The sequence below is a fragment of the Canis lupus genome, chromosome 32 (assembly GCF_003254725.2).
Source record: "Canis lupus dingo isolate Sandy chromosome 32, ASM325472v2, whole genome shotgun sequence".
Classification (NCBI taxonomy): Eukaryota; Metazoa; Chordata; class Mammalia; order Carnivora; family Canidae; genus Canis; species Canis lupus.
In genome coordinates this window covers 25,094,439-25,120,597 of record NC_064274.1, presented here as the reverse complement: position 1 = coordinate 25,120,597, position 26,159 = coordinate 25,094,439, and the positions used below count along the sequence as shown (strand labels likewise).

At 36.0% G+C, this 26,159-nt stretch overlaps 1 protein-coding gene across 1 annotated transcript; it reads right to left on the bottom strand.

Moving 5' to 3' along the window:
* Positions 1-19,128: 19,128 nt before the first annotated feature.
* Positions 19,129-20,255, bottom strand: LOC112644479 (septin-2-like). The gene is given in 2 exon segments (XM_035709654.2): positions 19,129-19,656; positions 19,659-20,255. Coding segments are annotated over 2 exon segments (1,083 nt in total). The 5' UTR covers positions 20,254-20,255; the 3' UTR covers positions 19,129-19,168.
* Positions 20,256-26,159: the final 5,904 nt, after the last annotated feature.

Below are 26,159 nucleotides of genomic sequence, written 5' to 3'. Positions count from 1 at the left end.
GGAGGCTTTTCAAAAATTTAAAAATAGAACTACGTGTGATCCAGAAATTGCACTGTTAGGTATTTACCCAAAAAATATGAAAACACTAGTTAAGAGGAATACATGCACCTCTACGTTTATTGCAGCATTATTTATAATAGCCAAGCTATGAAAGTAGCCCAGATGTCCATCAATAAAGGGATGGATAAAGAAGATACCTATCTATCTATCTATCTATCTATCTATCTATCTATCTATCATCTTTCTATATCTATATCATCTCTATCTATAAGAATGAAATCTTGCCATTTGAAACAAAATGGATAGAGTTAAATAGTATAACGCTCAGCAAAACAAATCAGTAAGAGAAAGATAAATACCACATGATTTCCCTCATATGTGGAATTTATGTGGAAACAAAACAACAGAACAAACGGGAAAAGAGGGAGAGAGAGAAAGAGGGAGGGAGAGAGAGAGAGAGAGAGAGGAGAGAGAGAGAGAAGGAGAGAGACAAACCAAGAAATAAATGCTTAACTATAGAGAACAAGTTGATGGTTACCAGATGGGAGGTGGGTAGAGGGATGGATGATATACAGGATGGGGATTAAAGCATACACTTATCATGATAGAAAAAAAATAAAAGTATTTTTAAAAACTGATGTTTTCAAGTTATGTTTCCAGGATGCTTACCTCTTAAATAATTTTAGAAAGGTTTTAATGAATATAATGCAGTGTGGGCTATTAAGTAAGGGGAATCCATAAAATCCATTTGTAATTATTTTGTTTGAATATTAGAAAAACAATTAAAATTATTTACCTACAATAGTAAGCAAAAACATAGCAGCACTTGAACTTTAGCATTAGAAGACACATATTAACAATTATAATTAAATTATTAAATTGAACTATTATTCTTTGATTCAATAAATATGCATTATCTTTATCTGCTGAATAAACACAAACTAATCCTTGTACACATGAAGTTTAAATACTTTGATAAAACTGACAAGATATTTTGTAGACAAGTATATTGCAAAATAGGAACACAACCTGGGGAGGCTGGGTGGCTCAGTTCATTAAGTGTCCAATTCTTGATTTTGGCTCAGGTCATGATATCGGGGTCATGAGACTGAGCCCCATGTCCAGCTCTGCACTGGGCGTGGAGTCTGCTTAAGATTCTCTCTCTCCTCTTCTGCCTCTCCCCCCTTTTCCTCCCTCCATTAAAAACAATAGGGACACAGCTCAAGATTCTATAGTAAAGGCATTTCACCAAACCAAGGTGATGAGGAAATAACCCTTGAGTTCAGATGAGAACAGCAAGTGAGACATGACCAGGTGGAAAAGGAAAGCATTTCTGAACACAATAACAACATATGCAGACACTCTTTGTAGGCCTCCATAAAACAACTGCAGTCCTCCATTGTGAGGTGACAGCAACTTGGTTGGGGTGGTGGTGGTGGTAGTGATGAATGATACCAAGAAATTCCAGATATACATGCAAGTATTTTTACAGGACATTGGGATGGTTTGTACACCACTGTGAGTTTCATCAGCTTTTAATATATACCCAAAACATGACTTATGAATGGCAAATAAAGTTTGGTATATATAAGATTTTATGTGACACATATGGAAAAATAATTTATGTCATATATGGTTTCCTTGTTATTAAAAAATGTCAAAATGCTATAGATTTAATGCAAAGGGAAGATTAGAAGTCTTTATGCTGTCTGTAGGGAAGAAGGATAAGCTTTGTAACAAAGAGAAGCCAAAGAATTTATTGAGGTCAATATAGTTAGTATGTGTGTATGAGCAGTGATAATATAACAATCTGGTTAAATGGACATATTTGATATTGAAGACCTTACCACAAACCTGTAACAACATCCATATTCACCTAAGGCTGCAAATGAAATATCATTTGTCCAAATTAAAGTGTAATAGAGATAATTGATTTTGATGATTTTATCTAGTCCAAAGATTGCCAACTACAGGATATAACATTGTACATTATAGACATAGGTCATTAAAGTTCATTAACATTGTTCACTTGAAATAGGAGTAAGAGAAAAAAATGAAGAAATTTAAAAGCAATATAATACAAAATTCATACTGGAAAATAGTGATTTCAATTATTCTCAACGATGTCTTACCCATTGTGTATTATAAAATGACAATTTAACTATTTCCAAAATCAAGCATCCTATAAATGCAGAAAATGCAAGTGATACAATGAATCATGTGTGGGGCGAGTGTGGTGTTATGGCACTATAATGTCTAGACTGTACTGAATTATGTGGTTACACTACTTATATTTTAAAAAAGATTAAGCTTCAAATGTTATTTAGGTACCTTGCTATTATTATGACCATAATATACATAGGATTGGAGAATTTTTGAAAATTATCTGCTACAGTGCTTTGGAACAGAGCCATGATAAAAGATGCACACACTGGCCAACCTTCCAGTTTTACACTGCATTCGATTTAAATTCAGTAGTAGAGGATACTGATAGTTTTAAACCATGTAGTCCTTTTCCTATTTCTGTTTTTCAGAGGCCAAAAGTTTAACTCTTAGTTTTTCACCCAAGTATGTTTATCCCTTTTGGACTTCTATATTTGCACTATTATTTATTGATTTATTAGTGATCAGATAATATCAATTGACTTTCTGTTAAGGTAGAAGGGGGTTTAGCTCTTTTGCAACAGTGAGTCTTCCCTCATTTTCCCTCTATTAATTTGTCTAATCATAATGTTTATTTAATTCAGACAGATATGATATTTTAGGATTATGCAAATATTGTTCCCCATTAAATCAAGTAGTGTTTTGTGTTATGTTTCACTTGTGAACTTACAATGAACATAAGAGCTACTAGCTGCTTCTATTCCATCTACTTATTTTTCACTCTATCTACTCCAGCAGATTTTTTTTCAAATACCTGTTGGAAATATTAAATATTTCCAAATGCCTAAATTGCTTTGTCAGTTATACAGATTTTATCACTTATCTATCAGAAAAACTTCCTCTTCTGTGTCATATTATTAACAAGAACATTACTCTTTTGGGTGAATCAGTACCATTTCCCTTACTAAATTTCTTTTTTTCTGGAACCCTTCTGTTCCAATCTGAATTCTATGCTGTCCCAAAACTGTCAACTTAGGAACACCCTTCAACATTTTCATGACGTCCATTATCTGTTTCTTGTGCTCCTAATTTCAAGTCTGTTCCCTTGCCCTAATAAAGTACATTTTAAAATCTTTATGTATTTTTAATTTTCTTCATTCCACCACACAGTTGATAATAAGTTTGTTTCGGTGTGGAATTCTAGGTTTTAAAACATTTTTATTGTACAATATTTCATAACTCTACTACCTTCTAGTAAAGTTAAGGATTTTTTTTTTCATTTTTGTTTGGGGCCTTTGCCGAGACAAGTCTTTGTCTTATTTATCCCTAATTAAGAAAAATTCCATGGTGATATGATTTAACATTGGTGGTTTACCTTTTGTAGTATGGAACATAGCCTGTATGAAGATTCATGATTTCAGTTCTGGAAATGTTCTTGAATCATTTCTCTGAAAAATTCCTTTTAGTTTCTTCAAAAATTTGTAAGATTCTGCCCTCTAAGTCCCTGCTTTCCCTATATTTTTCCATATTTTGGCTTTTGTTTCTTCTCTTATATTTCTCTTTCAATTTTATCAAGATATAATTGCCATACAGCACTGTGCAAGTTTAAAGTGTACAGCATAATGACTTGACTTACATCTATTGCTTTGTTTTGTTTTTACTTTCAAGTTGTTTGTTCAACTGATTAAGAGGTACTAACTACCAGTTCTAAAATAAGTAAGTCAGAGATAAAAACAAAGCAAAACAAGAGTTGTTTGTTCAATCATATCTTACAACTTTTTAATTGATTTTTAAATATTTGGGTTATCATTTTTTTAACTTCAGAATTTATGTTTGAATTCAAATGTTCCTCAGCATCCTGAATTTTATTTTAAATCTAGCAACCCTTGATAAGTACATTTTGCATCCTATCCCAGCACACACAGACACATAAAACTATAATTGAAGACTAAATATTCACAAAATCATGTATAAAACATACTTGACTTGCATTATGACATTTTACTTGTTAAAATTTTTTAAAATGCTGATTTAAATAAAGGACTTTGTTACTTATCATTGACTTGACCACAGTTTGGTGTGTGTGTATGAGGTGGAGGGAAATGGACTGCTATAACATGGTAAACAATGAGCAGATATTTTCATTAAGACAACGTGAAGTATCAGAATCTGTAGGTCTTTCTCTGAAGATGGTCAGTCAGTCACTACAGAAAATTCTTCAAATCTGTCACTGACATACATCTGAGCGTCAGCTTTCTCATGCTAGATAGCAGCAGAGATTCTTCTACTTAGTGTCTTGTATTTCACACTAACCCTTCATTTGAGTCCTTTATCTTATCACTAACTCTCTGCCATACCTGGTGACCCCATACCTGGAGCATTTCAAGTTCAATTCCTCCAGAAAATTGACCTGGGGATGGAGAGACTTTCCCAGGTAGGCAAAATGAGAAAGGTCTATCAGTTCCACCTCTAGACTGTTACCAATCAAGTTAGCATAGGTTTTGCTGTAGTAACAAACAATTCTAAATCTTCAGCCTTAAAACAACCAAGGTTTATTTCTTAATCATGCTACATGACTATCACAGATTGAGTTTCATTTCTGCTCATCATGATGAGACTCATTATAATGGGACATCAATCATCTTAAATTTTGTTGGTCACCATTCTGGAGAGAAAAGAGATCTCTGGAGAGTCTCACATTGGCTATTACTTCAGACTAGAAGTGTCATAGATTACTTTACCCCACAATTAACTAGCCAGGGTGAATCTCATGTCCCAGCCATCCATGAGAAGTTCAGAAAGTGCAGTTAGTTTCTACCTTGTGTCCAAAAAAAAGAAGAAGAGAAACTTTCTAGTAAAAATGGAGATATGAAGTATGTAGATATTTAATGACTTCTTCTCATCCCACCACCTGAGTTCCTTAAGCCTTAGATCGACCATAGATCTGTGAAGCAGATTGGGTACTTCTCATTGATTAGCTTTCCCTGTAATCACATAGATTATAACTTCTGCCTCTTGGATGTCTCAGTAATCACTGCTTTCTTCCTTCAAATCTGCTGTTTTCATTTCTGCCAGCTTTTGTCTTAGCAGACTAGCACAATTTGATTGCTTTATTGTTCACTGTGTTTTGAAAGGGAACGGAGAAAATCTTTGTGATGCAACTGCCGTGTTTATGTAGATTTCTCACACACCTATGAATACATGCAAATTTTGACGTATTTCAGTCAAAGGTAGGAGTTGTTGTTAATGTCTATTTACAGACAAGGAACTCAGTTATTCTGCCTCCCGCATGATATGATACATTTCTTTTCTTATCTCTATCTAGCATTTTTTTTTTTTTTGGTTCTTTCTTGGGATTTCCATCTCTCTGGTTACATCGCCTATCTGTTCTCGCATGCCATCTACTTTCTTTATCAGAGCCTTTAGTATTAATTATAGATTTTTTAAATTGCTGGTGTGATCATTTCAACATCCCTGCTGTGTCTGGCTCTGATGCTTGCTCTGTATCTTCAAATTGTGGCAGCTTTTTTTTGCACTTTGGTATGCCTTGTAATTTTTCATAGTAGCCAGGCATGACATTATCAGGCAATGGTTCCCACAGTGCTTTCCACTTGTGGGTCTGCCCCTGTAAGCCACGACACCCTCTACTCACCTGCCTTCTCTCCAGTGTAAGGGATTGCATTTTGCCCTGTGACCTCCCCTCTCTCATGGATCTAAGATTTGTTGATTTTTCAGACTGTCAGCTTTTTACTTGCCTTTAGGACAGATTTGCACTTCCAAGTTCCCTATATATGAAACAGGAAACTGGAAATCCATGATACACTTTTAAAAGCTTGTTTCAAAGCTCCTGAGTAAAGAAACTGTATCTTTTACATGTTTATGCTTGCTCCCAAATCTCACCTAGTAAAATGTCTTGTACATAGGACAATTTCAGGAAATATTGTTTGAATTAATAATTTAAAGACCTTTGATAGTAGATAGAGTTGTAGTAAAGGCACATGTGATCATATGTAGAAGTTATCTGTAAGTTTTAAATCATTACAGAACTATTAGGTTATTTTAAGATGAACAATATTCCAATATTTGGATGCAAAGATTTAAGTAAACCTATATTAGATATTTGATTAGCTTGCTTAATAAACATGTATGAAGAGTCCTGTATGTACCAAGTCTCGAAAACTCAAACATGAAGGAGTTGCATTCTCTATACTTATAAAGCTCATATGTTATGTTTCAATATTCTATTTTTAAAATGTTATTTTCAAATAAGTGAGCCATGATTAAAGAAAATATGTCACCTTTCTACATTGTATTTTTTGTCAAGACCAGTGGATTTTATTGTAACAAAATACAACATGTTTGTTGATAGGGTTTTAGATTCCACATTGCAACTGATATTTTTTAAAAGTATCTTTTGTCAAGAGATTTGGTGCAGCATCAAAAATACATAATCTGAAGTCTCAAGATGCCCTGTTATATGATACACTTTCTTTTTTTTCTTTCTTTTTTTTTTATTGGAGTTCAATTTGCCAACATATAGCATAACACCCAGTGCTCATCCCATCAAGTGCCCCCCTCAGTGCCCATCACCCAGTCACCCCACCCCCTGCCCACCTCCCTTTCCACCACCCCTTGTTCATTTCCCAGAGTTAGGAGTCTCTCATGTTCTGTCTCCCTCTCTGATATTTCCCACTTTCAATTTGATGACTATAATTTATAAAAGTGTTAATTCATATACTGCTTTTCTGCTCCTTACTACATTCTTCTGTGTGAAATGTGTCTTTTTCCTTTAATTTTCTTACTTATATCCAGCATTTTTAGCATAGCAGCTTTCTCAGCAAGGAAAAGAGATAGTTTTGCACAGAAAAAAAGCAATACTTAGAGTGGTAAAGAATTTAGATTTAAGCTTTCAACTAGTCTTAGGTTCCACACTTGTTCTGTTGTTTGCTTCTTTGGTGATCTTCACCATTTTATTTACATTCATCATTTTATTTACATTCATTAAGTTTCAGGTTCTCCATTTGTAAAATGAAGATAATGATATTGCTTTCAATATGATCGTTGCAAGTATCAAATGAAACAATGTGTAAGAATTTAATAAAAGTTATACTTTATAACCAATTTTATTTTATAAACAATACTCTGAGTGCCAATGGGTAAGCACTTGAGAGCAATAAAGTGCTCTTGCTATCTGGAGTCCAGGTATCCTGAATACAAAGATTATTTCCTAGATTTTTACCTGCTATTGCTTTTACTAATAATTTCCTGGGCTTATATTTTGTTTGGTTTCTTATGAAGTATATATGACTGCCTTTTTAAAAATCTCCTGCCATTCTTTGGCCATCTTTTCTGTACTTGTGTGGTATTAGCCTGCATTTGTGCTGTTTATATTCTATATATTTACAAGAAACCATTTTCCTAATTTATCAAGATGAAGTTATTCAAAATCCACTTTTCCCCAAAATCATTTGTATTCTGAAAGAACAAAAATTATAATAATATTATGCCTATAACATATACTGAATGCAAGAAAAATGTTATTGAAGGACAACTTTGAAACTCTAAGATATACACATATAAAAGAGTTTTTTAAAGATAATTGAGGGTAAAAGTTAATCAAGTGATACACTTCTGATTCAGCTAGGTATGGTAATAAATTATGTATGGAAAAGATGAGGCAGAATTTAAAAATTAACTCATGGAATATGTCATTTGTCATGTAGTTTAATAGAATCACTAAGAATGATTATATTTGTCAACAGACATATGTTTTGTGCCCTCACACCTCATTCAAGTCATTACAGATTACTGTCTTCTGCACACAATCATGTTAAGAAGCATTCAGTTATGATCATGTAAATTTCAGAATTTTGTTTTTCTTGCCACTTTTATAATATTGCTCAGAGTTTATGATATGGATATTTCCTTCCTGTGCAACAATATTTGTAATACATTTTCTAAGTTGCAAATTATTAGTCTCACTGTGGATTAGAGTTTTCTGTAAATCAATGAACTATTTTTTATGCCCTCCCAAAAAAATTTATTTAAAGAAAGTCAAGAGATCTCATCTCAGTATATTTAATTTAAAATACATTCTGTCCTTGATGAATTTCAGAGTTATTTAAAGTTTCAATGTAGAGGTGATTCTAGGAAAATGTTCTACATTGCCATTTTTGATACTTTCCAATTCTACCTTTTTATTTCAGACATACAGTTTCCCCTACTTCATGCTGCCCCTTTGATTTTCAAGTGCATCTTCCCCTAGGACTGTGTTTCACATTAGGACTAGTGTCCTTAGTTTCTATGATACTCACTTATGAGTTTCATTCCACATGAGTAACAAAAACACTTATCTCCTAAGAGTATCTTAATTTTAACACAGGAAGCCAGAGAGTGTAGATGCCAAACAAATCTGTGTTTTCCCTATCTTTCAAATGATCAGAATACTGATTTTCTGCTAGGACATTGATACTCAGCTAGAAGGCCCACCGTTTCTCAGAATTAGGTAGACCCGTGTGACTAAATCATAGACATAGAGATATAGGTAGAAGTGCTGTGTGGGCTTTCAGGAAACCTTTTTCAAGGTGAAGAAACATCTACCTTTTTTCTCTCCTTCTCCATCTCACATCTTGAAACATGGCTATGATGACTAGAAAACAATTCTTGTGGAAACTTCTTTCTAGAGTATTCCACAGAACATATTCTAGAATATATTATCAAAACACTTGATCATTGTAACATTATTTTCCATATATATAAAATGCATATATATATATATATATACACATATACACATGTTACATTGTGTCATTAAGTGTACTTATTTTTACAGATACTTTTTAATTTAATAGTAAATATTTTTAGTAAAGTCCTGGTTAGGTAATAATTTTAAGGTTTTAATTAGTTAAGCATTGCAAAAATAATCAAGGTTAAGTTCTGACAACATTTATGAATTTGTAACTGCTTGCATTCCTATATGTCTAAGTTGGCAAAGGCAAACTCTGTATAACCATTCTAGACTAGGGCTTTTAACGCAAGTCCCCATCTCCTCTTCAAAATTGCTTTGCATCCCATCTTTTCCTCTCTTGCACTTTTTATTATTTTAAAGATTGATTGATTGATTGATTGATTGATCTATTTGAGAGAGAGGTGGGGAGGGGCAGAGAGACAGAATCTTCAAGCAGACTCCCCACTGAGGAACCAGATGGGGGGCTTGATGCAGAGCTCAATCTCATGACCCTGAGATCATGACCTAAGCTGCAACCAAGAATCAGATGTTCAGCTGAGCCTCCCAGATGTTCTGCCCCTGCACTTTTTAATTCAAAGTTCTATGTATGTCTTCACCTTATCCTGAGCTTTGTTCCATTTATTGTCTTATCTTCTTTTTTACACTTTTCTGCTTTTTCTGCTGGGACTTCTTCTTGCTTAGAATATGCTCCTACTGTCCATTCTATACCCATTCTGTCTTGATATATGCATCAAGAGACAGACTCCCGAGAACTGTAGAACAAAAGCTGAGTGCTGATGAGGTTTACATTGTATTCTGCTGATGGAAGGTGGGAAGAGAAGACAGAAGGCTCTGGGGGGAGAGGTGTGCATTTCCCTCTACCCCTCCCCTCTGCCTCAGGCCACATTCTTGCCATAATGGATCCCTGGATGGTCCCCAGTGTTCATTGTGGTCCTCTATTTCCTTCCCTTCCTTCAAATCTAGGGCTGGGAAGAAGGTAAACATCATTTGTTGGTTTCTTTACTCCTAACAAGACCCCTGTAACAGTCCCTTTATTTTACGTTATTTGATAGAATGCTGGTGTTCTTCTTGCCCTCATTTACTACCCATTGACACACACACACACACAAGCTACTCTCAACCATTTCCTTGAGTGATGAATTTCTGTATCTACCTCTGTGTCTGTCTGCATATCTATCATCTATCATCTATCTAATCTCTTTTATCTGAACCTCTTTCACTAACAAACTTCACACTACTTTTGGAAGTAAGAATATAATGTGACTTTCACACTTAACTACTCAACTACAATTATTCCCCTGAAGTTCCCCTATGACCTCTATATTCTCCATCCAGTGATGTTATTTAAGATTGCCTTCTCCTTACCATCTCTCAAGCAATTAACCTTGATGACCACCTGTTTATGAATACTTTGCATTTCACTATGTTCAACTGATTCTCTTAAACTTCCCTTTTATTGTTCTCTTTCGCAGGCCCTTCTGTGTCTTTCCTCTGTCTCTTCAGAAGTGGCACTTTTCTTTTTTTTTAAGATTTTATGTATTTATTAATAAGAGACACACACAGAGAGAGAAACAGAGACATAGGCAGAGGGAGACGCAGGCTCCACGCGGGGAGCCTGATGTGGGACTCGATCCCCAGGACTCCAGCATCACGCCCTGAGCCGGAAGGCAGAAGCTTAACCGCTGAGCCACCCAGGCGTCCCAAGTGGCACTTTTCAAAATTCATCCTGGGCATGGCCTTAAAGACCACATACATATTGCCAAACCTGTGCCTTTTGCTGAATTCTATATTTTATGTGATTGCAAAACACTTCCATAGTCACTGCTTCTCAAAACGTTTGAATTATCTTGATCTTTATATGAACTCAACTGAAGTACTGCACTTCTCTCTTAGTGGCATGTTTTGAATCAACCCTCCTTTTCGTTCCCTTTCCATTTGCCCTATTGAAAGCACTGTTTTTTCCAAGTTGTATTATTGTAGGAGTCTCCTCCCAGGCTTTTCTAACTAGACTCTCTTTTGTGTATTATATCCTATTACAATGTTATGGTTCCACTGCTCGGAATTCCTTATTGATTCTCTATGGCATAGAAATCTAGATTTCTAAAGTGATTCCTCAGTTTGATTTGGTCCCAATCAATCTTAGTCTTCTTTGATTCTCTAAATCACTTCACTGCTTTAGTCAGCGTGTCCTTCAACCTGGTCAAATCTCCAACACTATTTTTCAAAAGTGTGTCTATATTTGAGACAACACGAATGGCATGCGTTTCATGATCTACTTTCTTGATCTCCATATGGAAGTAGTTTTTCCCTCCCAGGACTCCAATAGCAAAAGTAGCAATATTTTTTACATTACTGGCTGCCTTCTTTTAGAGATATGTATACCATAAATTTTATTTCACATATTATTTTGTATACAATAAAGGGCAAGCATTATATTATTACTACATTCTTCAACATGCCTAGCAAAACACCTGTAAGAAGAAGGGCACTTGTTTAATTAAATTATGTTTTTATGGGTTCAACTCACTAAGGCTAACTGAGACGCTCCCATGATGATCTCCAGATTCCTGAAGTCCTCAGCAGTAAATCACTTAACACAATCTTTTGGTTCTGTTCTCTTCTGTTGTAACCTAAACAGGGTTGGTAGTTGCTCAGTGTAATTGGATGTGCCAAAAGTTCAGTTGTTCTGATTCTCCACAGACTACCTAGACAGATGGTCAACTGGCAGGAGCCCAGAAATGCTAGTTCTACCTATTAAGTACCATCAAAACAACTAAATCTTACAGATGCTGACACAACTATTAATGTTTTTCTCATGCCAATTTACTGATAGTTATAATCAATTGAAAATAACTATTTCTTAAGGAAATATACTTGGATGAATGAAAATATTTTAGGACTTGAATTTTGAGAATTATAACACTATAATTCATCTTAAATTATGTCTCCTCACTTTGATTTAATACTTTTACTTTGAAATTTTTAGTTCAGTACTTCATTATTTGAGAGAGGATACTCTACTTTGAACTGTTTAAATTTGGTCTTGTTTTTAAAAATACTAAATTGGAAACTGTGCAATAAAGGACATTTACATCATACCAAAGCTAAAATAACTCAGTCCATCAGCAAATGAGTGCCCAAGTACCAGAGGCAGGTAATACAAGAATCCCAAATTAATTCTATTCTCAGAGGTGACAGAGTACTGATTCTCCAGCATGCTTGGAGGAGGCCCTGAGGTTAGATCAACTTGGATGGAATTTCCTGTTTTTGCTGCATGAAATTTCTCCAGTGAAAATGGAAGATAGGAAAAGAGAGAAGGAATAATCCACACCCACACCCACACCCACCAATGACACACAGAATTGCATGGTTTAAAATTCCAGATATAGAGTTCTTAGTAGAAATAAGTAAAGCTCATTAGCTTTAGATATTCATTTCAATTTGGGTTTTATTTTCACTATAATGAGCATGTTCGCATGTGCATTTTAAAAAAGAATTCAGGCGACAATTTGACTCAAAAAGACTAAAATGACCATTTATTTCTAAAGGGTAAGATTTTTAAGATTAAGGACATTTATTGGGATACCTTAATTCTAAAATGTGATTAGTCAGATTGTACCAACTCCATTTATCTTGCAAAAACAATGGCACTGGTGTTTCTGGGACTCTTTAGAAGCAGTTACATAAGAGTTATAGATTCTTATAATAATGCTCCTTTTTAGTGTAATTAGGCCCCCAATTTTTTTAACTATACTTTGAATAGTATTGTTTATATTTCTTTACTGCAGTAACATAGCAATAAATCCAAGTCCAGAGAATCACAATTTATAGGGAAATATAAGAGGTGTCTATATAAGTATTAAATTCCCACTAGTCCTGATATCTGCTGTATGTGTACACCTAAGGAACCTAAGGAACACTTTAAAACAATAAATGATATTAACTATTCCATGACAATTATGTGTGTTTAAAAATATTGAAAGAAAGAAAGAAAGAAAGAAAGAAAGAAAGAAAGAAAGAAAGAAAGAAAGATATCAGGGGAAATCATGTTTTCCAATGTCTACACTATTTTTTAAGACATAGAATGGGGGAAAAAACCAACACCAGCCCATACCCCCCAAAAAAGAATATCAGCTTCTCCAATAGTAGATTGAAAAGCACAGAGTGAAAAAGTGATGACTGTAAATCTGAAGGTTTTTATTCTCAGAAGCTATAAATTAGGATTAATATTAGGTCAAGAGCATTAAGTAGAATTTTAAAGAGAGTATTAGAGGGGTAGTTACTGGCAATACTTTGTGTCTGTAACCTAAAATAAGTTTTACCTCTTTCCACCATCAAATAGATCCCTAGAGTTGGAAAAAATAGGATTTTCTTGCTTGCATTCTTCTCTCTGAATAAACGATGAATACTCAAATTATCTACCATGTTCATGAAGAATTTTTGCCTAACAGCAAATACTTGTGAACTTTTGACATGCATTTCAGGTACCAACTTTCTCTCAGGCCTTACCCGATTAGTCTGAGTGCTTATTTTTCTCACATCGTAATATTTTCACATACTTATTTTTTTAACTAGTGTGGCACGGTACATGTTTATGTCACTTCAATCACTTTTTTAGAATCATGGGGAACACACAGGGTGGGAGAAATTTCAAAAACTGAAGAACTTGCAGGAAGGATTAAGAAGAACAGTGAGAACAGCAGAGAGAAGCCACTGGACCCTGACAATCTAATGCGATCAAGCTGAAAAGTCTTCCTTGTTTGACTGAGAAGACTAAATTAAAGCATGGAGTAACCACTTTGGCTGGCCCTGGCCTAGGGTTTCAACAGAATTGCATGTGCAACCGTAAAGTCAACCATCCTGCGACCTGTATTGATCATTGAGACAGCTGAACTAAGTAGTTCTGCTGTGCACGAGGGTCTGTTTGCTTGGACATACACAGTCACAGCAAGATATGCACAAGAATATTAATTACGGAAACAAGCCAGAAGCAAGAGAATGCCTGCTGGAAACCCCCGCAGAAAGCAGCAGTCTTGTTTCCCGCAGAGTTCTACAGCACACATAGACACTCTCCTGCTCGCTGAGCACTGGGGAGTTGTTGCCCTGCTGCTTTATGTTAATTAGAGAATAAATAAGTGGCCAACTGTAGTCTGTGGGCATATGTTGGTCAACTGTCTCTGTCTAATTAGGTTGTAAGCCCACTGGGCAGGGGCCTCATTTAAATCTATGTTCCGGAAAGCACTTAGTGCCTTTGTTGAAGCCTAGTGAACAGTAAGAGATTAGGGCAAATGGCTGAGGTTTAATAAGCAAGAAAAAAAACTTAAGAATTTGTTTTTCTGTGTGTGTGTGTGTGTATATTTGGTGTCTTGCAGAATGCTAAGTAAATCTGTTGAGCAAATAATGGAATTTTACTTTTGATAGACTAATGCCCCACATGTTGCTCTATGTAGCATACTAAACATATATGTAACTTATATAAAATTGTTTATCGTTTAATAGATTCATAATTTAACAAAATAAATTTGACATAACTTGATATGTATGATTCAGAAATTACAAGGAGTATTTGCAACTGTAATTAACATAAGCTTCAAATGAAATAGATACTCATTTGAGTGCTGAATATTTATACCATGTATTGCCTGGGTATGTGAGTGTGTTTTGTACCTATCATCATCATAGTATGTGCATTCTGTGTTCATATAGTGCAACAAAGTAGTGTATGTATGTATTTAGTTGCACACGCAGTTGACTAAATATTCAGACATTCATCAAAATGTCCAAGCAGTGGGTATCCTCTATTTTATATGTTTGTGTAGTTCAGGGAAGTCTGATCTCTCCCCATGTCATCTAATGTCTGTCACTAAATCGTTGTCTGTTACTGTTAGCTTAGAATACTAAGAATTATCTGCCAACCACAAAGGGCAAAAAGTGGAAATAAAAATATACACACTTTTTATATACATGTGTTTATATATATTATGTTTAAAGACTACTTCTTTTCTGTGTACATTTATTTCTTTGAACTCCTATCACATTAAACTATGTGCTGCTTTCCATTTACATGTGTGTACGTGTACACATATCCATCTATGATTGTTCGTTTTCCTCCAGAGGCTGTAAGGTATCCAAGGATAAAGACCAAACCTTATTTTATTTTACGTTTCTAGTGTTTCTCCCAAGTGCTAGCCAAAGCAATTTCCAACAAATATTTGGTGGTTGATTAAAAATGTTTATTGACTGTCTATTTTTTAAATTTCTACATAAGGCAAATTTGCCAATTACATGAACATTTAAACTGCTGTGTACTTTAATTCATTATAACTATTAGTATATACATCACACAGAAGGAATAAGACTGTGGCTCTGGCCAGAAGTATCTGGTTTGAAGTATTTACTCATGTTCATTTGTCATAGAATGTAGATTACTAATGCCCTTCAAATACAAAGGTTGTTAGGAGGCAGCTCTGGTGGCGCAGCAGTTTAGCGCCGCTTGCAGCCCGGGGTATGATTCTGGAGACCTGGGATCAAGTCCCATGTCAGGTTCCCTGCATAGAACCTGCTTCTCCCTCTGCCTGTGTCTCTGCCTTTCTCTCTCTCTCTCTCTCTCTCTTTCTCTGTGTCTCTATGAATAAATAAAATAAAATATTAAAAAAAGGTTGTTAGGAAAATATTGTCTAAAACACCTACATCCTTATGTTCTCTCTCCTAGACTTACAGAAGGTTGACAATTTAGAATATGATAGAAAATACATGTTGGTCTTAAGGCCAAATTCATATTTTCTTCCCTAGATCTCTTATGTCACCTAAGGGAGGCCCTCTGAAGATGAAAGGCAGGCATTTATGGGTAAAGAGGAGCTTTGACAAAAGTAGTCTATGGTTTTGGTTATTGGCTTCTTTTATATTTGTAGAGAATAAAGTAGGGTCTTAAAAATTATTAGATCAATTTATTCATGTAGGACTTCCTCAAGTACTAGATTGTTTGAATTAGATAGCTTCACATAACGATTAGCCTGATAATGCTCCATACATTGCATGTTCTTTCTTTCATTGAAGCTTTTTTTGTGGTTTTTCCAATATAGTCCTCTACTTCTTCTTTCCTCTTTCTCACAGTAAAAAACCATGAGCTTTCAGCTATTTAACTTCTAGGTTTTACTGTAGAAATAGAGGTCAGATTCCCCCTCCTAAATAATCCTCAGAAATCCAAAATAAGTGAAGTACTCAATTATGAGAAACAAACTCTTACCTTGTTTCTAAATCCCCATCTTTGCCTCATTCTGTTTCTCAGCTCTCTGTCTAACTTGCACTCTCTGTGCACTATTTCTTTAAAGTAGATGTCTTACACTACGTTTACCTTTTTAAAATATCTGAGACCATATTTTGGTGACTTTCTGAATAGCCACCTTCTACAACCAGAGCTAATATTGCCTTTGTTGATTTGATCTGTTTTCAGAGGTCAGAGACCAGGAACTTCTCATAGTTTGGTAACTGGAGTAGAGACATTCATGGATAGAGCATCTGCCATCAGCTACAATCCTACTGGGATTTGCAAGCAGAGCCTTCTTTGGCCACCTGAGCATTCTTTTCTCTTCACATGTAGCGACAGATACATGGTCACTACTTTGTTTCAGGCCTTGTCAGCCCTTTCCTTTCTTCCCAGTTAGTGAATCTGTTACCAATTTTTTTTTTGGGGGGGTGGTATTTTTTTTAAAGATTTTATTTTATTCATTCATGAGAGACAGAGACAGAGACAGAGAGAGAGGCAGAGACACAGGCAGAGGGAGAAGCAGGCTCCATGCAGGGAGCCGGACTTGGGACTTGAACCCAGGTCTCCAGGATCAGGCCCTGGGCTAAAGGTAGCGCTAAACCACTGAGCCACCCAGGCTGCCCCCAATTTTTGGTTTTAATATCTCCTTGGATGACACAATTGACTCATGAATATGCCCTTTTTTATCAACAAAAACATCAAGAGTTGGTCTAGGGCTTAGTACTGGATGTTGCCTACCTGTCCTTTCCTGTGGCCTGTGTCTTAAAAGATCTTTAAAAAATCCTTTGTTCACATTATCTTATCGTATATGTAATTCTCCTTCACCTATGATTTTTTTAATGTCCTCTTCAAAAAAAAACTTGGTAAAATTCAGTTTATTTATTTTTTTTGTTGTTTTTTAATAGCCAAACCATAGTGCTTTATTGATAAAAGGTTAGTTTCAGTGAATACAAAATCGTTGTGTAAAGTAAGTTTTCAAAATACATTTCTATAAGTAAAGATGATCTCTTAGTAAAAGCAATTATCAGTAAAAGTATTTATTTAGATTTGGGCAGCAAAACAAAGGGGGATTTAGAAGTGAGACAGTGTAGGTCCACCTACCCCCACACTACGCTTACCAGGTGGCAGCTGGCCCTAGTAGTATTACTCAAACACACGCAGGGCCTTTTACGAGTGTACTTAAAGGCAAAATAACCCAATAACTGGCCTTGTACGGAGGTGCTCGAACGTCGGCGAACAGTTCCTCCCGTTAGAACTTTGTACACCTGTGCCTAAACCTAAGGCTGGTGCAACAGTGAGAAGACGAAGTTCCTGGGACACCTGATTGCTGTCTGTAGCCCACCTCTGTGACAAACGTTTTGACCCTGTCACTTTATTTTGTCTGACTCAAACAAAAACTCTTCCCATCCTCGGGCGGTGGGGGGAAGTTCTGCATCTCAAATCCTCCTGTTAGAGCAAACTGAAAACACCGCCAGCACCTGCTCCCTTCAGCTCTCCTTTCACCCATCACTTTCTGGGGATCACTTTCCCATTGTCAGTATAAATGCTGAAAATAACAAGCCCTGGGGCCTCAGTGCCCCTTGGACGGAAGGGGAGGGCCAAGGGCACAGAGCACAGAAGATGGGTCTGATGGGTGGCGTCTAAGCAGTCGGACCATGGGGCAGATTTGAAAGGTCTCGTAGTTTCACCTGGCAGATGGCCAGGTTTGTAGGACACATAAGGAAGGACATGATGATGGCTAAAAACAGACAACAGTTTCCATATAAAATGATCACTATTTGCCTCCTTTCAGAAAACTATTAAAAATTTTAAAGAACCAGTTAAAGGAAAGCCAAATCAGGAAAACCTGGTTGGCATTCAGGCATCATGGGGCCATGAGCCTCAGGCCAGGTCTGGGTTCAGAGGGCTTTCCACGAAGGACCCCGACACTCACGGCTCAGGAAGATCTCGTACACCTGTAGTTACAGAGAGCACATCAGAGTGCTGTAAAAAAAAAAAGTATAAAAAGGCTGGTTTCTAAATTTTCCTTTAAAAAATAACTTTTTGTGTTAGTTGAGTAAAAATCGTCTATTGGCACTCTCTGTATGGGTAAGAACGTTGTAATATGAAAACTGGAGTTCACAGACTCTTGCTGTCAACGGCGGAGTATAACCAGGATCAGTGGGGAACGCGGCAAAACGTGGTTGTGGCAGGTTCTCTGCAGAGCAGTTTAAAAAATGACCTAGCATCAGAATCCAGAGACCTCTTAAAATTTGAAGCAAAAAGCCTGTTTTTAAAAGAGCTATTTTAGTATACACATATCATATTAGATAATTCTATTGTTTTACATGGTAAAAAAAAAAAAGTGTGCAGATGAGTTAACAGTATTGGATTATAGCAGCAAAACTGGTTCCAGATGTTGTGCTCAAAGCAAAGCAAAGCAAGAGAGAATCTCCATCTTGGTGACCTGGTAAGTAAATGCCCTGCAGATGCCAGCTCACCTCTATCACTGGGGCCACATCACTAGCACCCAGGCACATGCTGGCTAAATCTGAATGTTCTAGAAATGAAATCAAGAGTGCTCCTCGACAATTATTCAGTTAGGCCAGCCAAATCAAAGAAATTCAACGAACTAGGGGTGGTAGAAGGGGAGGAGGGCGGGTGGTGGGAGTGAATGGGTGACGGGCACTGGGGGTTATTCTGTATGTTGGTAAATTGAACACCAATAAAAAACAAATTAAAAAAAAAGAAATTCAATGTTAATTATACATACTGACTGATCCTGGAAATCAGTTCCAACATCAGTGGTTAGTTAAGGTGGAAGAAAAATGAAAATGGAAGGTTCACCTCACAAAATATAAAGCATAACAAAGCAATGAAATAGAAATGTTAAAAGTACTTCATACAAAACACATCGAAAGTTTAAAAAAAAATTAAATTCTCAGGCACAGGTACTGTAAAATGTGGATGGGCACCCCCCGCTCTCCAATGACCTCTCGGAAACACGCAGTCGTGGTACTCATGCGAATGTTCTCTGTATCTTCTGTATCTTGCTAAGTGTCTTCGTTACCTTACACGTGGTGCCCGTGGACCCCACCGTCAGCATCCCCACCCTGCATCTGCAGCTGCAGCTGAGCCTGCATCCTTGCGATCATCTCCTGCATGCGGCGGAGCTCTGCTTCCTTCTCCAGCAGGATCTGGTCTTTATTCATGGCCTCATTTTCTACTTTTCTGCCGCCTCTTTTGAGCCTCTCAGAAGGGAAGTTTTCGTAGTGAAGGTCCTGGGTCACCTCCTGGAGATCCTGCATGTGGGTGATGAGCGTTGTCCGCAGCTTCAGGAAGTCGTTGTGCTCCGGGCTCTCCACCTCCACAACACCCCACGGGTACAGGCGGCCTCTGACCTTCTTGCCCTTGGCTTCAATCAGCTGATTGGATCCAACCACAGAGAACGGGATACTGGCCTTGAGAAGTCTGGTCTGCTCTTTAAAGTCCTCACCTTCATCTGATTCTGCATCAGGTAAGTGGTAGATTTTGATGTTACGTTCTTCAGTTTCATCAGAATTCTTTTCTTCAAGCGCTCCTGCTCCTTCAGGGTGAGGGTGTCAGCTTTGGCAATGACGGGCACGATGTTCTCCTTATTGTGTATTGCTTTCATGAATGCGACGTCTGAGGGCTTAAGTCCATGTCCAAAGGGGGAGATGAAGTAAAAGCAGCAGTGCACCCTGTTATCGATGATGTGCCGCCGGTTCAAACCACTCTCGTCCTGCAGGTACCGTTCAAACTGCTCGTCAGTGTAGGAGATGATGGTCTTGAAACAGTCCCTGCAGTTGATGGCATCCCCGTCGCCAGGCGTGTCCACCACTGTCAAGCGCAGCTTGACCCCTCGCTCCTCCATGTCCACAGTCGAAGCCTCAATCTGGACAGTTCTTTCAATTTTCTCTGCGGCTCCAGGTATGATTCTTTCTGGGTGGAGATCAGTCAGGAATAGGCTGTTTATGAGAGTTGATTTTCCTAGACCCCATTCACCGACCAACATTAGTGTGAACTCAAAACCTTTTTTCACTGATTTTTGGTGAACTTGATTGGGAAGATTCGCAAATCCGACATAGCCAGGAACTTCTGGATTTATAAACTGAATTGGTTGTTGCTTAGACATCTTGATTGGGAAGATTCGCAAATCCGACATAGCCAGGAACTTCTGGATTTATAAACTGAGTTGGTTGTTGCTTAGACATCTTCATTGAAGATTTCTCAATCGCCGACGCGTGGAGAAGCAGGCGCCGACTACCACGCGGTGGACCGCCCAGTGCCCGACCCGTAAAATTCAGTTTAAAAGCCACAATACCCTGAATCCATCTAATTGAAATAACCTCTTTACTGCTTCTTCTCCTCGAACATTCTATCTAGCTATCAATTAATGTTTTGCTTATACATTACCTCCCCAATTAAATAGAATTTTTTAGGTATTGATAATTAAAATTATTATTGCACATTTAATCTAGATGTGACTGTATATGAAAATAAGCACTTTATATTTATTATCTCACTTGCTTTTAATGATATCCATTTGTAGTAAGCTTTAGGCTCATTTTTAATACAGGAAGTGACCCTGAGAGAGAGAAGGATTCCTTGACCAATGTCATCTAGCAAGTAAACAATAGAACCAGATAAATGTTTCACTTTCTTGCTTACCACTTCGTAATGCCCATTTTGTTGCTATCGTTTGCCTCCTCCTCCACTGGAATTTAGTTCCTTCAGGGTAGAGATTTGAATCTGTTCTGTTCACTGCTGTGTCTAGAACAATCTGTGGCCTCTCTGGCCTCTCCGAAGCTCTTCTCTCTATGTATCTATATCTGTATCTCTAGAGAGAGCATTTCTGTACATTTGTATAAAACATCTATTTTATATGAAGAAGAAATTATCCAAACCATATTTTGCTATTTCTTAGCAATCTCAATTCCAAGTGATGTTTACAGTATAGTTTTTAATTCTTTTAAAAATTAGAAAACTTAGATAAAATATTACCCATTGTGAGGTATCTAAACCAGTTTTCTTTTGTTGATAGTAAGTGAACAGAGCATGGATGTGCTAGATCTCCAAAATATAAATGAAATCTTGAAAGCAACAAGAATCCAAATACTAAGAGCATAAAATTGTTAATATTTTTTTGTTTACTGGTACTAATGCCCAAAGCCACTAGAACAGATTTGAGAAGCTTCCTACAAATATTTTTAAAAATAACAAACTCTAAAGACTCCTTCTTGATTACATCCTCAAATGACTGATTAAAGGACATACAATTCTGAAGTTAAATAAAAAAAATAATAATAATAAATAAATAAATAAATAAATAAATAAATAAATTGCATAAAAATGAAAAATCAGCTTGACAATACCAAACAAACATCTTTCCAGAATCTTCTGAGATTTGTGAGCTTTGTAGTAAGAGGTCTAGGTTTTTAAAATTATTTTTAAACATTCTTATTATTAATTAAAAATATGCATTTATATCAGTGAAGTCAGTTTTGGTATATGCTTAATATACCAAATATATATGTGTATATTATTCCATAAGAGTTTTTATTTCCAAAATACAAATGAAAAATGACACAATCATAAATATCAAATACCACATTCATGTTTAACAAGAAATAATTTTCCAATGATTTGTTCAGCAAAAAATAAAACAATATTGTAAACTGTCAAAAAAACAAGCAATAACATTTCCACTGGGAAATAAAAATGACTTTCTTTTCTAATTACTAAAGCAATATCCATACAATATCAAATACATTTAGAAGGCTAATCAGAAAATTGTCATGATAGGGGGTAGAAGGGCCTGTTTTTCTTCTTTGAAAATCCTGGTAAAATCACACAAATGGAAGGAAATGAAGAAGCAAGGATAAAATGATTAAATCACTTTATCTCCTTTCCATTTTCTTATAAAAATATTTTTATTATGTATAGTATATCCAGAAGGACTTAAGATATTTATAAAGAATAAAACAAACACTATGAACGTGGCTCCTGATTTTAAGTACACCTGTTGACACTATTTGTGTTATTCCTTTCTCTTCTATTTTTTTATGATAACATTTTAGGATTGCAGATAGATCATTGGTTTTCTACAACAACCATATTTTATCTTAGGTTACATATACAACAAGTAATATATCAAAGGAAGTGAGCTACATCTTTCAAGGTATAAGCAAGTATGATGGGGCAAATGTCTGAAAAATAATTTGCAGATTATTTTCAATTTCTTAAAGGCCTAAAATTGAGACTGTCAATTCACGATGCCAAATTTCATTGTTCTTTCCTATTGGTTTACCCCAGAAAATAGACTCAGAATCATTTTTTTCAGTCCATAACTATTAAATCAAGTATTTCCATATGCCAGGTACTCTTATTAATAGCAGTATATAAACAATAATCAACAAGACAAAGCACTTATCCTCATAAATGTTAACACTCAAGTAGGGGAAAGCAATTGAGTACTTAAAGTCCTGAAGACATAGACAATTTTCAAAAAGTATTAATGGAATGACATGTTTTTATATTGGTAGAGTTAACAATTAGAATATCAAATGAGACAGCATCATATTTAATATTTCCACCTTTCTTCTCTTGCTCTTCTTTTTCTTCAGACATACTATCTTTGTCATACTTACTAAGAACCAATTCAGTATAATTTTTAAATGAAATACCACTTTTTCACTATAGACAAATTATATAATCTGTAAATAATCTCAAAATTCTGAGGAAATTTGTTACAGGTAAACGGAGTCTGAACATTAACAGCTCTATTACACTGATTTTTAGGAAAGTTGGAAAAGTCATCAAAAATGGGATGATAGTTTATATTATTCATAAGGACCATCTAGAGGAAGATAAAAGTCATCATTTACTCATGGATGCTCATGAATCAATTTATCCTTGAGGCAATGATATTAGTATGTCACCTCTATAGATCTTCCTAAATGATTTGGCATATATGTATTTTAAGTATATATTTTCTTTTTGATTAGATAATGCTATATTAAAATCAGCATCTTTAATTAATTGTTTAATCCAGAGGAAAAATAATGGGAAATATATAAAACATCATCTCTGTTAAAGAAAAAAAAAATCAAGGGGAAAGTTAGTACTCATTCAGTACTTCTTTATATAGAACAGGCTCAATGCCTGGCAAACGATGGAATAAACAGGCCATCTGCTGGCAAGTGGCAAATAGGCAGCCTTTATACATCCAAACTCAACTAAAGCCACCTCAGTGGTACTAGGAGTACTTAAAGGAGTGCTTAAAGGAGTCAATTAAGAGAAAGGAGTATTTTTTCTCCTTGCTGACATTAATTGGTAATTGTTCACTCTAAATATCTTCATTCACAGTAATTTAACTTCATAAGCTTAAACCCTTCCAATTGAGGTGGGGGCTGGGACAGTGGTCTAACTACTGATTCCATCACTTATGTACTCAACTATTATTTACGGATTGCCTGCTGTGTTTTAAATGTAACAATATATAAAACAACTTCTTTACTCTCCCAGAACAAATACTCTAGATGGGTAGGTGTTAACTAGTAAAATCCTAATAAAAAGTAATTTTGCCCTAAAGAATGAGTAAACTGAACTGTTTTATAGTTTATAGTAGATGCTACAATATTTCAATTTGGTTTCTAGAGAGAAAGACAAGGACTCTTGAATCTTTGTTCCAGAAAATACTAACATCATGCTGTCAGCTGATGTTGAAATTCACTTCTGAAGATTCTTGGCCCTTGTACATTTGACTGACTCTATTTTCACTGATCTTCCCAAATTACAGTAATCCATGGAAACGACAAGTCCCTTTAACTGTTTTTTTTTGTTGTTTTTTTGTTTGTTTGTTTGTTTGTTTTAGGCAAACTTTACTTGAAGGAATAGCTACTGACTCTTCTTTCAATGTGAATGCGAGAACAGAACATTCCAGCTTTGAAGATATCTGCATTAGGTCATCCTGAGTATAATTCACTGATGTTACTGCTAAAGCTTCTGCTAACACCACTCAGCTTGTTCTCCAGGTAAATTGAGGACTTCAATTTTCTGGAGACTTCAGTTTGGCACCATTCCCAGTATTATAATCACATATGCACACAACCAAACCACCCTTATAGGTTCATTTCTAGTTCATAAGATTCGCAGCAGAAATAAATTATTTAAATAATACCCAAATTGCCTAATTGATACTCAAATCACTCAGTTAATATCAATTCTGAAGCAGTTTTATTTTGTTGCTGTCAACATCTTTCTTCACAGGATTCTTTACACTCTAGTCCCTATTTCCATTTTTCTCCATAGATTTCATTCACAAACAATTCATGTTTTAGCCATATAAGTTAATAAATCTCTTTTATTCATTCATTTAAATGGCATTAAACTCACTGCAAATCTTTATTGTTTGATTGCAATGTGCTTGACTCTCTTTGGGCTTCAAAAACCACCACAACATGCCCACTGAGAGGAAAGGAAGAAGGCGATAGGAATTCCACCCAAGAGGATTTTCTCTCTAGTCATATTTACATATTTAAAGGAGAAATATTTTCTAAAGGTTCCAACTTCCAGTATGTCTTGGATTGTGCCTGAAATCAAGACATTAAACCTATGGAGTTTTTATTTTTAGCGAGTGAGGTACTGAAGCAGAAAAGATAAGACCCACCAGAGTTATCTTCCTAAAACAGAAATGTAAGGCTTTCAATGCCTATAAAAATGCAGACAACTTTCTGTTGCAGTGGACATACATCCTGCCTGTCCATATAGCTAGCCCAAGGCACTGGAATAGGTAGAGAAATTCTTCACTGCAAACACCTCAGACTCAAAAAGAAGCCTTAAAAAATCATACGATAAGGCAAGAGCATCTGGACTGGTGATCATGGCTGCAGTCGTAGAGGGTGGAGAATGGTGGGGAAAGAGCATACTGCACTTAAAAATAACTAGGGGAAGAGTCTCACAGTAATGCCAGAATCTATCCAGTTTAGTGCAGTATACACAGAGGATCAAGAGCATTTCTGTTCTAAGGACTAGAGATAGTGATGGTGCTCTGGGTTGCAAGTTGCCACAGTTAGGGTGTGACTTTTGTTGACTTTGTGGCCACTGGTCAATCTAAACTGTGGGAAATGGAACCATATCCAACCATGTTGGAATGGTGCTCTACATCTTGCGTATTTCCTAATGCTGTGTAATTTTCTTGACATAGTTCTGTTATAAAACCATTGTAGGACTTTGGGTAAAACTCTCTGAACCTTACTTTTTGTTGGGCAGAAGTAATGACAATATCCATCTTAGAGTCGTTTTCAGAATAAGGTGAAGTAATGCATAATGCATATGAGTATGTTTCATATTCTTTACAATGTTATACAAATGTAGAGTATCAAACATTGGAAAGCTGTTTTGCACTTTTAATTCATAAACACATCCACATATTACTGTTTTGGTGACTAAAATTGAATACTAATTATCTTATGGATATAGTAATCAAAATAAGTAACATAAGTTGTGAAGATATATATAGTCTTATATATATATACACACATACATACACACCTCCCCATAAGACTCAAAGTAATTTTCAGCTTGAATTGGAAAAAAAAACATGTGGCCTATAAGAATTTTGATGCTTTCTGGGCAGCCCCAGTCGCCCAGCGGTTTAGTGCTGCCTTCAGCCCAGGGTGTGATCCTAGACACCTGGGATCAAGTCCCATGTCAGGCTCCCTGCATGGAGCCTGCTTCTCCCTCTGCCTTGTCTCTGCCTCTCTCTCTCTCTCTCTCTCTCTCTCAATCTCTCTCTCTCTCTCTCTGTGTCTCTCATGAATAAATAAATACAATCTTAAAAAGAAGAATTTTGATGTTTTCTGAATTTTCCTGCTTGACAAAAGTTGCTTACCACTCATCTATAAAAAAAAAAAAGTCCAAAGCCAATAGTGAAAGATTTAAGATCATTACAAGTTAACCTATATTTCAAGTTCCATTTTGCTAAATTCCCTTCCCCATGTCTTACTACATTCCCATCTGATACAGTCCCTCAGTTTT